The sequence below is a fragment of the Protobothrops mucrosquamatus genome, unplaced genomic scaffold (genome assembly GCF_001527695.2).
Source record: "Protobothrops mucrosquamatus isolate PMUCROS unplaced genomic scaffold, P.Mucros_1.0 scaffold394, whole genome shotgun sequence".
Lineage (NCBI taxonomy): Eukaryota > Metazoa > Chordata > Lepidosauria > Squamata > Viperidae > Protobothrops > Protobothrops mucrosquamatus.
The window spans coordinates 723,323-740,767 of record NW_015386725.1 but is presented as its reverse complement, the minus strand read 5'-3'; the positions used below and the strand labels follow the sequence as shown (position 1 = coordinate 740,767).

Below are 17,445 nucleotides of genomic sequence, written 5' to 3'. Positions count from 1 at the left end.
TAAACTTGTATTTTAACAAAACATACCATACTGTCAGTTATGGCAGCAGAAATGGTGACTAGTAGCCAGACCAAAAAAACTGCCTATATTATACAGAACAAAGTAAACATGAAATTTATTTCACATGACTGGAAAGAATGCATTGTCAAATACTATATCATTCAATAACCAAAGAAGTTTAGTTTTAGCCAAAGGGATATGCATCTACAGTATGAAGTTAGTATCTATAAGCAGTTATAAGATAAATTTTATTTAATGCCTATTAAAATTTATCACTACTGCAAAAGAATAGTCATTTACTCTATGTTAATATTGGAATCATGATAAAATCCTTCTTTTGTTTCCTGTTATTTTAATTTTGGGGAATAAAGAAACATCTTGTTTTAGATATGAATGGAAATTCCACTTAGAAAAATACCATACATGTTAATTACAGTTTGAAATATGTCCAAGACAGACTTACTGTTTTAGTAATTTAGACGCTTCTTCAAAACGTCCTTCTGGTATGTGGTTTAAAACCCACCTGCCACATGAAAATGCTTTGTCTTTTAGTGACACAGATTATTTAAGATTTAATGACAAGATGTATCTTGATTCAATGTTTCCTACCTATTTGCTTAACTAGATTTAAGGCAGATACTAAACTTACCCATGTGACATATTAATTCTTAGGCCAGTCACGCAATTACAAATTTCTTCCACCTCTCTCTTTTTTTTCTCTCTCTCCAGTTTACAACAAGCTGCAAAATGAAGAGTAGAGACAAAAATTTCTCAACCATCTTCCTAAATCCTTTCTATAGATTGGCAGGAAGAAGTTACAGACACCAATATTTCCATTTAATCACAGAATTAAGCAAATTTGAGAAAATCTATATCTGATTTTACAATGCTGAACGTGTTCTAAGAATGGTTATTTTTATTTTAAAATGGTTGTCAATAGTTTATATGTTTGTATATTGGTTTTTAACTTACTTTAGAAACATTTCAGACTTCAGGTTTCATTTTAATAGACTTTTAATACATTGAAAAATTGTTTAACAGGATGTTGAGCATCTGACTTTTTTTTAATTTGTATCCAAAGCTTTTTAAAAAACAATGGGGAAAGTAGCAAAAAAGAAATTATTTATAGTAAAGTGCACATACTCTATGAGGAGGAAAGGAAAATTGAAACTGAGTTTTTCATGTGACTGGGAGGGCTTCAGTAACTAAGTGCTATTGAACACATGGCTCAAGACCACTATGTTGAAAATGAAGGGTGTTCCTCTGGCTAACTCTGCATCAACTTGAACTACCTTCAAAAAAATATTACAGATAGAAATGAAAAGATCCATTGACAGCAACCACAAGTAACTGAAAATGATTGTTTTCAGTTTTCTAAAAGAAGGTGAAATTCTTATGTCTTGGATGATCTTTTAAAATTAAACTAGTATTTTATTAAGAAATTTTCAGAAAATAGGACTATCACATCTGGGTTGCAAAATCTGGAAGACCACTTGGTAACAGCATTAACACTGTGATTATATTTTAAAATTTGACAAATATTTAAATATTCCTTTTAATTAATTTTAAATTTGTATTGTTTTGTATGTATTTTAAATAGATTGTCAGCCGCCCTGAGTCCTACGGGAGAAGGGCGGGATATAAATCCAAAAATAAATAAAAAAATAAATAAAAAATCTTATATAGACATAGATATAAATATATACATGTATATAAGCACATACACGTACATAGGAAGAAGCCACTTATAATAGGTAATTTCAGACTTTCTACTTAACATCTATTTAATTTCTTGAGTTGAGAGATCCAAGAATCATGAGGCCTACTTCTAGCATTACCTGGAAAACAGGTGGTCTTGTTTAACAGCTGACTCGTTTAGTAACTGTTTGCAGGTATAATGGGGATGAAAAAGTAACTTATGACCAATTCTCACATTTAGTACCTTCACAGGTCTGTAAAGCAAATGAAAGCTGAAATGAGACCATAAGCACAGTTGTGATTTCACTGAGTGATCCCTTTACTTAAGCACCAGGTTGCCTATCCCAACTGTGGTCACTAAACAAGGACTACTTGTAATTAGATTTAACTACTAAAAATTAACACTTTTGATTTAACAGGATAACTATTTATTCTGAGTTTTATATTTTACTAATTTCTTGTATGATTGAGCTTTTTTTCTATTTAATTTGTAGGGAATCACACCAATCCCTGATCACTTTAACTTCTGGGATAAGCTCCACATCTTTTCTTAACAGCTTGTTTTGGATTGGTCTACATCAGACATGTCAAACTCGCGATGTCACGTGATGCCACATGACATATCGGAGCTTTTTCCCCATTGCCGGCAATGGGGTGGGCGCGGTTTCCTCGTGACATGTCCGGCCCGTGGGCCAGCAGTTTGACACCCCTGCTTGGTCCTATTGTAGGTTTCTTGTTTATATATTAAATAGGGATGTGCTGGGCTGAGTAGCCTATTTTTACTTAGGTCTGGTCACCTGAAGAAGCCAATTTCCTAGGTATAGTTCTCCATTTATATTAAAGATTATAGATACAATATAGTGGCATAATATAAACAAAAGCAACCTTTGGTAATCCTTTGTCTTCAGACTAGGTCAAACAAATTTCTCCTTAGTTCAGGATGACTTTTACTGCTCTATTTCCTATAACTGTTTCAAGGAATAGTATATATGTTTATCCTTTAAATACAGATGTGATTGTATCTGCAAGCTCTGATGTGAAAGCAAACACATTTTAATAGTCCATTGCTTTGTGGCCGATTCCAAAAAGTCTACTTTTTTCTTGATAAAATACTTAAAAGGTTTAAATATTTTAAGCACATTATGTAAAAACTGGCAAAGCACCCTGGTGATTAATTATGAACACATAAACATACCTCTCCTCTCTGTCTCATTCCCCAGCAGTTTAGTAATTGTTTTTCAACCACAGTGCAAAAAAGTTGAAATTATAAATGACTTTTAGATGGACTTAGTAAATGATGATAGCAAGTTAAAGCTTGTCAGCGCTCTTTCCCTCAGTGCTGAGTTTGCACCATGGGCATCAAATGTCTGGAAGTTACAGATAAGACCCTCCAGTTCATAAAATGTAGCTGTTTCCTCATGATCTGTTTTGAAAAAAAGGTACTAGCAGCCAGGCTGAAGGCCCACTGAAGCCCACAGCAGAACTTCACCTATCTAGCACCACCAGCCACTTCTTGGAGGACCACACACGTTGTTAATGACAATTTGGTTTTCATTAAAGGAATACATATAGGCAGGGAGTCCACCCAATATATCTCAAATACTTTATGGCTTGGGTGTTTATTTAGTTGAAGTCTATAGAAATTAGAGTATGGCCCCTTTAATTAAGAAGAGCCCCTTTTAAATTCAATTTTCACACTGCACTTCTAAACAGAAGCATCATTTTAGCAACGAACCTAAGCAACTGCACTATATGTATCCCGTCTTGGTAGTTGGTTATAGGTGAGGAGGAGTAGAGCAAGGCAGTGGGACAAATGATGGAATAAGCTACTGATTTGCATTATTTATTTCTCTTTAAGAATTTTTCCCATTGCATTGTTTAATCATATACAAAAAATGAATTTGTTCAATGATTATCCATATTCAAAATACAGACAGGGAGGTGGGCGGGTGCCTTAGTAGTTACCAAAATATAGTACATTTAGAGCTGAATTAACAATTCTGTTTTTATATTTTGCCATTAAGAAAGCCTAGCCATGCAAACCTGTATAAGGCAACCTTCTATTTCGATACTTTGCCCCTGAGCCACGTGTCATCCACAAATGACTACGGAATTAAATTAAAAAGCACTAACGCGTACTCATGAGATAGCTTCCCCAAGCTGCGGGTGCGTGCCAGGAGAAGTCTGGCCCTTTAAGAAACCAACTCAGTCGTGAGAAACGCTGCTGCTGCTGCTCGGGCTTGCTTAAATTCCCAAGTGTCCAGTTAAGAAATAGACAGCTGTCTCTTTAAATGTCATTTCCTCCCATTGTATTTGAATCGTGATCAGGAAAGAGGATGTGAAACCAGAGAGGCTCGGAGGAGAGACCATCGGGGTTGGCTTCAATAACCGTATATTAGCAATAATAGCAGCTACGGCGGCTCCGACCCGGGTCATAATGAAGGCGGAGGAGCCAAGGATGCTTTGCGCTACCTCCGCAGTGCAGGAAGCCCTCGCCAGGCAGACGACCTAATCCAGGCAGCCCAGAGACTCCGGGATAAGCCCAGCGGTGACAGCTGAGCGCCGGCCGCCAGCGCCAGCAATAGCGGCGGGCTCTGCCTAGCGGCCAGTCGCGCGGCGCGAGCGGGAGGAGCGTCCCGAGGATGGGCGCGTAGCTCCGAAGGGATCGTCGCCTCGCCTGCCCGCCCAGACAGCTCCGGAGCGCCTGCGGCTAGGTGGCCGCGGTCCCTCTCGCCCTTGCCCGCGCGTCGCCAGCCCCCCCCCGCCCCTCCCCTCCCCTCCCCTCCCTCGGCCTTACAGGCGGCCACCCTGTGGATGTCACTGAGGGTGGAGGCGCCTCTCTGCTCGCCGCCGCCGCCCCCCCCCCACGAAAAGGCATTCGGGAGCCGGCAGCCTTTGTAGGGGCAGACCTGGTCGCGGACAAGCCGAGAGTCACGACGGCCGCCGCCGCCGCCGCTACAAAGGAGCGACCCCTGCCAATGTCATCCTCGGCCATCGAAAGGAAGAGCCTGGAGCCCTCCGAGTAAGTCGTGCCCGCCGCCGCTGCTCTTCGGGGCTCTCTTGCTCAGCGCCAACTTTCCCGGAGGGAGACGCAATCGCGTCGTGCGGGACGAGGGAGGGAAGGAGGGAGGGAGGGAGCCCTGGAACCGCAGCGTTAGGCGCTGCCGGGGCTGGAGCGGAGGGCGTCGGGAGGGCAGCACAATGGGGCTGCCGCTCGCTCTTTCCCTGCGCTTTCAAAGACGCGCCTTCCCCTCCTGCCGCCGCCGCCGCCGCCGCCGCTCCCCCTCTTGCGACGGAGCGGGCAGGGTGGCCCTCCGCTTTGCCAGCTAGACCCCGTCAGCTCGTGCTGGTGATGCCTTCCTCAGGGGTTGCGCTGCGCCCCTTGGCAGGGCAGGCGGAACCCAGAGATGCGCCCAAGTTCCCCATTTTGACTCGGGAGATAAATTGCCCGAGACCTCAGACTCGCTAGCAAGCTCCCATGGAGAGTGAGAGTTGGACGGTCGGTAGGATGATGGGTGCCGTTTCTTATGACCTGGAGGTTTAAAGGAGGCTGGCGGCAGCTGAAAGCGATTTCAGAGAGCGAGAGAGAGAGAGAGAGAGAGAGAAAGAGAGATGGGGAAGCGAGTACTTAGTGAGAGGCTGCGTGGTTTCTTTCTCTCTCTCTCCTCGCTGCCCGCCCTGTTTAATGATCTGATGAGACTAGAGTGGTCGAGGCTATTATCAGATGAGGGCTCAGCGTCTCGATTGTCGAAATGCGAACCAGTTTGTTAACTACAACACGTTGTAGTTATCTCAGAAGTGGCCAGGCGCCGGCTTCTGGCCACCTTCTTAGTCCGCGTCCCTCTCCCGATTAGCAGCAAAGTTATAAAATGCTCAAAAGTATTAACAACATTAAGTAAGGTTTTCTGGTGAATTTCTTACAAGGATCCTGTTACAAGGATTTCCAAAGGATTGCTGATATATCATATCTACAATTACGGTTGCTGGTTACTAAATCACTGAACTTGAGTTTTAAAGCAGCAATGCTTTTTGTGCTTATTTGGGAATCACTTCGAAGTATATATGCATGCATAATTGTATGGCTATTCTTACCAGATAACAGCCATTTTATTTCTGGGAGGGAAAATTGCTTTGGTTGAATATACTTTTTAAAGAAATGGTCAGCTGTTTCATGGAGATGGAGAAATAATGGTATTGCATTTGGTTATTAAAGTGACATGATGGGGAGGGAGAGAACATTGGATGGAAGAGGTAAGAGGTAGGAAAACCTTAGACACCAACTCATTGGAGAAACAGGCTTTGTTGCTTTCAACAGGATTTATCCTGAAAGCACTTTGGTTAGATCAATAGTTTTACTTCATTTGGATAAAATACCTTATATAAATATATGCATTATAGAAATAATAATAATACAGTTGGAAGGGACCTTGGAGGTCATCGAGTCCAACCCCCTGCTCAGGCTATCTTCCCCTGTACTTCAGTGTTCTGAGTTATACTTTAGGCTGCAATCCTATACTCAAGACTTGAGCCCATAAAACTGAATGAGATTTTATTATGAAGGAGAAGAGCTAATTTTCTAACAGTTATAAATAACCAAAACAAGAGATCGCCTATATTCCAAAACACTGCAAAATATGAGAATTTTATTCAGAATTCAAAATCATGGGATGAAAGTGCTCTTAAAGCACTTAGCAAACAAAAAGGTATCAGCTTAAGATAAAAAGTATACTAAAAATGTTAAAAGTGCTTCACTTCTTTACTTTCTGCTATTTATACGGCTCTACAAGAAATACTGGTAGCTTCTGTTACTGATTTCATTGAACTGAATAAGTGATTTGCTTCCTACCATTTTTTAAAGTTCATGGATGCTATTCTAATGGGACAGGTTTTTTTTAAAAAAAAATGTGTACAATATTAGATAAGCAGATGAAGTCCTATATTACACTTTTCTTTGAGTCATTCGGAAAGAAAAACTACTGAGCTGTATATGGACAGTCTCCTCTGTAAGAACTAAAAGGATTTAATAATAATAAACCACATAATATAGAAAGAGTGCTTATAGGTTTGGAATTAAATAGGGTATCTGTCTTTATAGTACCAATTAGTATTTTAATGTGAAGTATTTGAAAACTTGAGCATCTGTCAATACTTAATCATTTATTTTCTGATGAAACTGGAAATTCCTTTTAAAAAGGTTTTGAAAAGGTGTGTTTGTTTTTCATAGAGCCAAAAAACCGTAACTGGGTCTTATTTGGCCACTTTTCTATTCAGTACATTGAAATCAATTCCCTACTCACTGCACAAATTAATTTTGATTTAAATTAAAGCAACACTGACAATTATCTATCCAGCCTCTCTTCAAGACATCCAGCAAACCACCTCCCAATTAATTTTTCCATTTATATGCGATAAAAATGATGTGTAAGAGAAAGAATCTCAGAATGAGCTTATTTAGTATAAAAACTATATTTAGCAATAAAGCCAAAGCAAGGGGAAAATGTTATTAACAGTTTGACTAGAATGTAAATGATTACTTGTCATTAATTTTAAAAATCTGAGTCTTTCTTTTCAAGGTTTATGAGCTAAAGGTTAAGTGTGTGTTAAAATATCTTACTCTGAGCTGCTGACTGTGCAGGCTGCCAGTGTTACACTTGGGAATTAATTCTCAACAGTAGCTATACAATAGAATATCAAGGGAGCAAAGCGGGTAACAAGATGATAATAGAGTAACATTTCTCCTCTCTCTTATTTAATCATGACTTTAGCTCTCGTTTCAGCTTACTGAGGAAGGAACTGCTGCTTACTAATACAGTAGGCTTCTCCTATAATCGTTCTGCCAAATAGTTTTTACTGAATACTCTTCTATTGCTCCTTTGTACACTACTTTCTGCTCATTTGGGAGGAACAGAAGAATAATAAAAGTAGCAGCACCAGTAGTGAGAACCAGTGTGGTGTAGTAGTTAAGACATCTTGCTAGAAATTGGGAAGAGTGTTGAGTTCTAGTCCCACCTTGGGCACAGAGGCATTTGGGTGACCTTAGGCCAAGCTCACCCTCTGCCCTAGAAAGAAGGCAATGTCAAACCACTTCTGAAATTCTTCCCAAGGAAACTGCAGGGACTTTTCCAGACAGTCACCTGGGAGTCTACACTGATTTGAAGGTGCAGAAAAGAAAAGGAGAGGAAAGAAAGTACCAGTGGTACCCTTCAGCATTAGAACAACCTTTCATGAAATATTTCAAAGGTCTCAGGATAACTAAGGAAGTTTTTGGGGAAAGGACTTTTACACATTACAAGATTTTATTATGATGAAAATGCTACACAGGGTTCAAAGTGAGTATACTGTATGCTACTAATACCTAAGAAGCTACTGCAGTTGATCCCATAAATATATGGAATCACAGTATTTACTATTTACAGTACTTTGCAGTACTTTAGCCAGACTCAGCCTACTCTGCCTTGTGCTATCGCGGAAGGAAAGTATGTGAGATCAGAAATGCCCTCAACCTCCCAGGCTTTACAAAGGCTTAGAAAATTTATGTTTTCACAGAGCACACGGGTGTTGACAGAGTAAGAACTGTTAGCTAAATGTAATTTTCAATTGTTTCATTTGACTTTAAACAACACTGAAGTTTTGTTGAAATGGGCAGTATTTAAATAATTATATAAATAGCATATTGTTGATGACCTTCATTTTGGCTAATGCAGAATACTGTATACTATATTGTTGCTCAGAATACTGTTAAGTTTTTATGAGACCAAAGAGGAATATCCCATCCTTTTTCACAAACAATTTTTCTATATTTCATTATCAAATATTCAGTATTCCAGAGCTGTTTCACTGAACTTTGGGAGAGACAGCCTTTCAAATTTGCCTTTCACTATTATTTTAATGATTCAAGTTTTAAAATTTTATTAAACACAAACTCTTCCCCTCCTTTCTTAGTGATCCAATTCTCAGTTCTGTTGTTTATTTCCTGAATTTGCTATGAGGAGCAGTGATTAACGTAATTCCATAATATCAACAAGGGCTATGAAGTTGTTTAATTTTCTTTTTATTTATTTAAGCAGATTGTTGTCTGTAACATAAAAGTACCAAAGAAAAAGGATTTGCAGGATTCTATCATAGAATGGGCCATCTATGAATGTCAAAATGCATGCCCATTCACATTCTCTTTCTTTTACATGTTTGTTTATATGTTTACAGGCTTTTTACAAATAAATCTGCAGAGGGATGAAACAACAATCTTACTAAATAAAACTCATCTTAAATGCACTAATTGTACTTTATAAAACCATTCTGTTATGCTCACTGGTTAGTAAAATAAATATAAAATTTAACTATTTACATGATTCCTTTAAGGACAAATAACTGAGTGTAAATAATTTTCCATATTAAAATAGAGTAATAAAGACATGATCAAGATGCCATTGCTTACCTCCATTTCTTATTAAATAATTCATTAAAAATATTCAGTGCTACTGTATGTTTGGCAAACTAGAAAAGGAAAGCAAATAGAAAAAGACTTTAGAAATAGCATTGTCTTTAGTTCTAAGAGTTTTTTACACAATCCACACTTAATTATTACAGAACAAGATCACATAGGGAAACCATTAGAGATACCTATTTTCACTCAGCTCAGAACTATGACATAGTTTCTATTCAATAAGATTTTGTTTTTTATAAGTAGTTGACTAAAACGTCTGCATTTTATTAAATACAAAATGTGTTCCTGATATTAAACCAATATAGCAAAAATATGTTTATCAACAAATTGCATGTTCACCTTTTTATTATGAAGTACATTATAATCAATTTATATCCTGCACTGAAGTACTAAAATATTTGTAGTTTTAGTAAAATTGATTTGTAGGGAATGAAATTCATAGCATACAGTGGTTAGAAAAGAATACTGCAAACAGTGGGTTTTATTAGTTGTACATGACTATATATAGTAAGTTTAAAAAAAAAGGTTAATTTATACTGCTTTTGCAGTACTGAGGAATGGCTAAAGATCACGCAAGCCATTTTAATCCCACCACCATTGAACAGTTTATTTAGCTTTTCCTCTCAGTCTTTTTCTAAGAACTACCACCACCACTACTATAAATTTCTGAATCTGTCTGCCTGAAGGAATACAATCCCACTTTTACAAAAAGGCAAACTGAGATGGTCACAGGTCCAAATTCTTATACCCAAAGCTACATTCTCATCTGCTATTGCGGAAAATGTCCAAGTCTTCTATACCCAGTTCTCCCTTGATCAGGATAGAATCTCGATCCTAATTAGACTCTCTGCAGGTTGGAATGATTGCTTTGGTTTGTTTCGACCAGGGAGCCAGTGGATGAGGTGCTCCAAATCCCTCCTTCCTTGTTAACATGTGGAGGTTGTCAGCAAAACATTGGAGATCGATACTTCCTGAAAGCCATTGACCAGTACTGGCATGAAGATTGTCTCAGCTGTGACTTATGTGGGTGCCGACTTGGAGAAGTGGGAAGGAGACTATATTATAAACTGGGCAGAAAGCTCTGTCGAAGAGACTATCTCAGGTAAGCTACTCGTAATCCTCATCCCTTTGCCTTGCTGATAGGTTTCTCTCACACTTCTTTAGAACAAGATGTCTCAACCTCAGCAATTTTAAGAGGCATGGACCTCAACTCCCAGAATTCCCAGCGAGAGTTAAAGTCCACTCATCTTAAAGTTACTGAGGTTGAGAAACTTTGCTTTAGAACAAAACTAGGATCACCTACAAAATTTGAGCACATCAGCTCCGGGTTGGGTTCAACTTGGGCTAAAATAACATATATGGTTGTTTGAAAGGAACTAGTCTCAAAACCCAACTTGGGTAAGCCTTTTGCCGGATTAGCCTGAGAAGAGGGACTCTTTCAGCAAAGTCTGATTTGGTAGAGAGTGAGGCTGAAAAAAAGATCCAACCCTTGAAAGTGATGCTAGAATGACAGTATTACAGACAGAAAGAGGAAAGGAGGCAGAATCATGACAGAGGGCCTAGGAGTCTAAGAATGACTAAATAACAAAATGTATGTTCAAGACATGAGGGTAGGGGGACAATAGTGTTGCCAATTGCTTTGGGCTTTGCTAAAAGTATGGCTCAGGATTTCAAATTGATAAAATGACTCAATAATACCAATTCAATGCAGAACAACTAATCAGTTGCCTTTATACAATCTCAATTATTTCCATTAATTTAGTACTCCCCTTGTAGTCTTATTTAGTGGACCACTGATTTCAGTAGGAAAAATATACCCTGGGACAAGAGTATAGTGTGAATAAATTCTAAGCACAGGTAATCCTCAACTTACAACTATTTGTTTAGTGACTGTTCGAAGTTACAACAGCACTGAAAAAAGTGACATGACCGTTTTTCACACTTACAAGTGTTGTAACATCCCCGTGGTCACATGATCAAAATTCAGATGTTTGGCAACTGACATATATTTATGACGGCTGCAGTGTCCCGGGATCATATGATCACGTTTGGCCACCTTCTGACAAGCAAAGTCAATGAGAAGCCAGATTCACTTAACAATTGTGTTACTAACTTAACAATTGCAATCATTCACTTAACAACTGTGGCAAGAAAGGTTGTAAAAGGGGCAAAATTCACTTAACAACTATCTTGCCTAGCAATGGAAATGTTGGGCTCAATTGTGGTCATAAGTCAAGGACTACTAGTATGTGTATTGTGCTTCCAATGAACATTATGCCATTAAGCCTTTAAAAGGCCCCATGTTTTTTTCTGAACTGAATAGTTGAAAACCAAGACTAAATGAACAAAACAATATTCACAACATTAATACATTTCAAAAAATTAATCAATATTTAATTACAATGTTAACATTGCATTACTGCATCAAGAAATTTTACTAATTCAGAGTGGAGGGATAGGAATAAAACTGCTAACTGGCTTATTTTTATATTTGTGTACCACTTCTCATTATTAAAAAATCTCAAAGCAGTATACAAATTGCTCCATTTTAAACTTTTTTCCAGCAACTGTCTTGTTTGACTAAAAGAACTAGCTTTACATAACATAAATTGCAGCAAATTTCCAGAATAATTCAGTACCCTCAGAGGATTTTGTCCTATTTCCACTGGCTGAATATTTTCTGAGATGGCAGAACATCTGGACTGTTAAGTTTCCATAACTTGTAATTGAATATGTCCTGACTTTTCACACTATAATGTGTGTTAATTATTTTCATTTGCTTAATGAAGTGTTTCATAGAAATAGACTGCTCAACCATGTTTTTTAAAAAAATTGTAATTCAAATAGTAATAGTATAGTATAGTATTAGTATAGTATTGGTATAGCATAGCATAGCATAGGCTCCGTCTCCCAGTTTTTAAGACAATATTAGCAATTACTTTATGTATCATATTGCAAACTAAAAAGCAACATTTAGAAAAACATGGATATCTTAACAGGTATTGTACTATTGCTTTACTCAAGTAAACAGTGACATCTCTTGGAAGACAAGGGAGAAACATGTATCATTTTCATCCTCAGGATTATTGTTCCTGGCCCCATGTTTAGTTTACAAGAATATTTGAAATTAAAAAGCTTGTTCCAAAATTAATCATGTTAACATACAGAATATCTTACTGATATAATAAAATATGCCTAAAAGAATACAGTATAATAAAAAAATATAAAAGTAGTCCTCAACTTTCAACCATAATTGAGCTAGGAACTATGGCTGTAAATTTTGCTGGGCATCGGGCAGATCACCGCATGACCATGACTGATTTTACAACCTTTTTTGTTGCAGTCAATAATTGGATACGGCAAAAAATAAATAAATAAATAAATAATAATAATTGGATACGGCAGTTATATTAGCAATAGCACTTAGATTTACATACCACTTCACAGTGCTTTTACAGCTCTCTCTAAGCGGTTTACAGAGTCAGCCTATTGTCCCCAACAATCTGGCTCCTCATTTTATCAACCTCGGAAGGATGAAAGATTGAGTCAACCTTGAGCCGGTCAAGATCAAACTCCTGGCAATGGGCAGAGTTAGCCTGCAATATGCATTCTAACATTGCACAACCATGGCTCGACTGTAGTGAACTCTGTGGTTGTAAAATGAATGTCTTTAAATGAATCCATTGTCTACTGGAAACCAGAAACAAATGCCAATTTCTGGCAAAACAAATTGTGGTCACAAAGCTGCAGGACTCTGCAAACAGTGATAAAAGCGGACCAGTTGCCAAGCACCCAAAATATAATTGCATGACCATGAGATAGGTGTGTGTCTGTGTATGTGTGTGTGGTCTTCGAATCCAAGTCTAAGTACTGGGAAAGTGTGTTCTAACTTTGACTGAACTTGAAAAAAAGTTAGGTCCTGTCCTCAAAGGTTATGACTGCCACATCACACACACATAGTGATGTAGTTGCGTTCAGATGCTTGGCAACTGGCTTGCATTTACATCCGGTTGCAGCATCCCATGGTCACATGACTGCATTTTGCAATATTTTTTTGCCATTTTCCAGCAAAAAACCATCCATTTTATAAGATGGATTAGGACTTACAACCACAATTTGCTTAACAACCACAATAACTCACTTAAAAATGGTTGTAAAGTCAAGTACATTGACATGGTGACTTGTCTTACAGCTGCAATGATATATAACCAAAATTCCAGACTAAATGGTGGTCATAAGTAAAGGACTACTTGTATCTGCTTGTATTAACGTATAACCAGGAATTATAAAAAGTATGAAGAATTTTGCAATTCCTCTTTCTCTAGTCTGTAATGTGCATAGGAACAAGGCACATTATGCTAAGCATTATTTGTAAAAATACTTTAAGATCTATCATAATGACCACAATTCATATGATACCAATATGAAGATCAATCCTAAGCAATCTGTAATACCAAACTCATTATTATTCTACTTAATTCTTCCATAAATGTTTGATTTAAAATCAAATTCAAATTTGTACTCCTATAACAATTTGACTATTTTAATCTGGATTACTCAACAATCGATCTACAGAAGATTTTTAAGGGTCAATAAGCAGAAAGAAGGCAAATTAAGAATAGAAACTATTTCCAAACTCATTTGAGATCCTACTTTAATATTAGAAAGCTGAGCTGACACAGTCAGCTGTGGTGCAGTTGAAAATATTGTAGAGCTTTTTGCTTGCTTGCTTTGTAAAGATGTTCTGGCTATATTTCTTCAATGGATGCTATGCTCCTGTGGACTATGACATGTCCATAGAGTTATGTAGTCCTTATCAGGTGACCACAATTGGAACCAGCAACTCAGCTGTTAGGCGAAGCAAATCGCAAATGTGCTCACAATGTTACTTTAGGAGTCCTTTAAAGACCTGCAAAGAGCATAAATACAAGAATTGATCGAAAAGTTAGTTTTTTATCACTGTCATTAACTGCAAACAATAATTATTTATTTACATCCCACCCTTACTATTTTTACAAATAGTTCAAGAGGGTGCACATACCTCATCCTACTTTCTCTTCTTATTTTCCCCACAACAATCCTATAAAGTGAATTGGGCTGAGAGAGGGATAGGCCCAAAGTCTCTCAGCTGGCTTTCATGGCTAAGGCAGGACTTGAACTAAATTGAATTAATCAGGACAGTCGATAAATTAGGACTACCTATATAATTTGTTCCCTCTTTGTGCTTTCTTTTCCCTCTCCCCAGAACTTCAGATCATCCATGTTTGCTTAAAGATCTAATAAAATCAGGTCAAATAGATACACTTAGCTTTGTGTCAAAACTTTGTTAAAAGGGATTTTGGAATATTAACCTTGGACACTTTTTTTTCCCTCAAAAAAAGGCTTTTTGGCCAAGATGGTCTCTGTGCCTCCTGTGAGAAGAGAATCCGAGCCTATGAGATGACCATGAGAGTAAAGGACAAAGTGTACCATCTGGAATGCTTCAAATGTGCTGCTTGCCAGAAACATTTTTGCGTTGGTGACAGATACCTTCTCATAAACTCAGATATAGTATGTGAGCAAGACATCTACGAGTGGACTAAGATCAATGGGATGATATAACTCACTTGTGCCTCATAGTTACATTTCATGAGTGACATATATATTTAGCTATGGTGAGGTTATTGCTCACATCTTTATGCTTTCTCTAAGGGGGAAATGGAACAGAATACATAGGCATTGCATCCAACAAAATAAGTGATGATTGAATAAAAGACAAAATTATTTCTTTTAGCAAATATGCTGTGATGACAAACTGACACTAGAGGTAATGATTGAAACTAGAAAACCAATATAAAGCAACAATGGATACTTTTAAATTGAAGTGTGATAGGTAACTTTATGGATTTTTCTTCTCTAACCTGGTACTTTTCAGATAAATTGAGTCTACCAGTCCCTAGAAATCTAGCATTTGTTGTCCTAAGATTTCTGGCAGAAGGGTGGCCTTAACACTCTCAGACAAAATTGTTCAATTAAATTTTGCTTATTTTGTATCTATTTGTCTAGATTATACTCCCAGCACTAATATTACATGTAAGAGCATCAGGAGAGTTGTATGTCTGAAGAGGAAGGGCCTCCAAATAAGTGTAGCCTCCCCCCCCTTTAATGACACTTTTCTTTTTGAAAATGAAAGTACAATTTTTGTACCAGTGCAAAAGATGATACCTCATCAGATATAATTAAATCTTTGTGAAATCCATGAGAGTTAATGGCATGTAACTGGGAAGGGAGGAAAGACTGCAGCCTTAAATGGTAATTATTTCAAATAATGAAGATGGATAGCTACTTTTTGTTAATGTTGTTGGAAGGTGAGGAATTCCACTACTCCTTTCTATACAATATTTTTTTTAAGTTCTTCAACTATTTTATTAGAAAATGTAAATATATTGTATGTAGTAAGACTTAATTAAATAGACTTGATCTAAGAGTTGTGATATTTTTCATTCAATACACTGGCAGCTTTTTTGATTATCATTTTAGTGCAATAAATATATAGCTGTTGTATGGCTCATTTATTTGTACACAGAGTATCTTCCTTTGAGCTCAGATTTTGTTTCAACAGACTTAACAACATTGTTAATCTCACTGTATTAAATAGATTCAAAGGAGAAAATTTAAGTCTTCCTAATAATAGAAGAGGTTAATTTCCCCAACCTTTTGGGGATGCAGCCATTATTTATCTTGATTGCTATATGCATTGCAATAAATGTTGTAGGTGCCTAATTAATTTGTGATGTGACTAGTCATGAATTATTTGACTCCTCTATGCGCCATACATATGCTGCCTGATATTGTTTAGATTATTAAAATGAGATGATGCTTTAGGTGTGATTCTGATATTATTCTTGCATTTTGAGAACAGAAACATTTGCAAAGCGATCCCTGACATGTAGCAATGCACATTAGCTTTCATGTCTTTCCAGAGCAGCCTTATTATGCATGTTGATAAGGAATTAGGTTTTTCAGTATTCAGTGAGACTATATTTCCTACAAAGTATACTTAGGATTGTAATTATTTTTTCTTTATTCATTCTTTAACCATTACTTTCAGAATTATGAAGAGCTAATGCAGCTTTAATAACCACCTCTTAATTCATCCATGAAGAGTAGATAACTTGCTGTTTTTCTTGAAACTGAAACTCAAAGTGTCTTTTTGCCCAAAGGCTGTGTGCAGTTCAGTCACTCATTTAGTACAATCTCCCGAAAAAGAACTAAAGAAACTCTGGTGTAACCTTGTCATTAATTTTATATAAGCAGAAAAGTTCAGTTATAGCAGAATTCATGGTGATTAATAAGTCATGCTAAAAATATGAATTTCCAACAAATCTGATATATTTACTGTGGAGCGGAAGCTCTACCCATTGTTTAGAGAAACAATGTCTTGATGGGGTATGATGGGAGTTTTCAGTGAAACAAACATAATTGAACAAGAAAGTGAAATTGAAATTGAACAGATTCAAATATAAATCTAAAATGTCTTGGGCACTGTACTTAAATTTGTAAAATTTGCTAGACCCCTAATATTTTATTTGGTCTAGACTCTAGTTGTTACTAACCAATCTGTCACCATTTACATCTGTATAGCCAAGCAATTTTGCCAGCAAGTCTAAAGTTCTGATATCCCATACATTCTTGGAGGGAAAAAAAACCTAACAGAGAAAGTCACCCATTCTGCAGAAATATTTTATTTACCAAATAAGAGATTTTTTCCTCTGCCCTCCAAACTTTACCTTTAAGTTGGAGTCTTAGATCAGCTGAAAAGAATTCAAATTATTGAAAAAAATAATAGTTAGAATGCAGAGATGGTTGCAAATGTGCCTGCTGAAACAAGTGGACTCCTAAAAATTATACATTGGTTCAGAGAAGATGCTTCCATTGTGAATTTTAATCCTATTGTAATTCCATAATAGGGCTTCTCTCTCTTTTCTCTTTTCTTGTTCAGTTACCACATACATACTCTTTGTCTTTATCCATTCCATTCCATTCCACTTTGTCTCTTCAAAGCTATTATTTTTTGCTAGTGTTTTTATTAGAAGTGTGTGTGTGTGTGTGTGTGTGTGTGTGTGTGTGTGTGTGTGTGTGTGTGTGTGTGTGTGTGTGAATGTGACAGAGACCAAAAGAAAGGTTTGTGAATCAGAGGGACAATATTTGGGATATGCTGATGGGAATTTCATAGTCAACTAATTTTAATTCTGTTATTCTATTTCTTTTTTGTCCTGGACCTATCCATTTTGAATTGTGGATTGATAAATAGATAAGGATGT

At 37.1% G+C, this 17,445-nt stretch overlaps 1 protein-coding gene across 1 annotated transcript; it reads left to right on the top strand.

Annotated features, from left to right (window-relative positions):
* The first annotated feature begins 4,659 nt into the window (after positions 1-4,659).
* LMO2 (LIM domain only 2) lies at positions 4,660-16,083 on the top strand. The gene is made up of 3 exons (XM_015816017.1): positions 4,660-4,720; positions 10,029-10,244; positions 14,524-16,083. Exons 1-3 carry the CDS (start codon positions 4,677-4,679, stop codon positions 14,741-14,743), a joined length of 480 nt encoding a protein of 159 aa, XP_015671503.1. The 5' UTR covers positions 4,660-4,676; the 3' UTR covers positions 14,744-16,083.
* The last annotated feature ends 1,362 nt before the right edge of the window (positions 16,084-17,445 follow it).

Bases quoted from the DNA above. Each gene is read 5' to 3' on its own strand.
- LMO2 (XM_015816017.1), top strand. From the start codon at position 4,677: ATGTCATCCTCGGCCATCGAAAGGAAGAGCCTGGAGCCCTCCGA. The intron at 4,721-10,028 runs GTAAGTCGTGCC...TGTTTCGACCAG, and splicing joins AAGAGCCTGGAGCCCTCCGA to GGAGCCAGTGGATGAGGTGC. The intron at 10,245-14,523 runs GTAAGCTACTCG...CCTCAAAAAAAG, and splicing joins TGTCGAAGAGACTATCTCAG to GCTTTTTGGCCAAGATGGTC.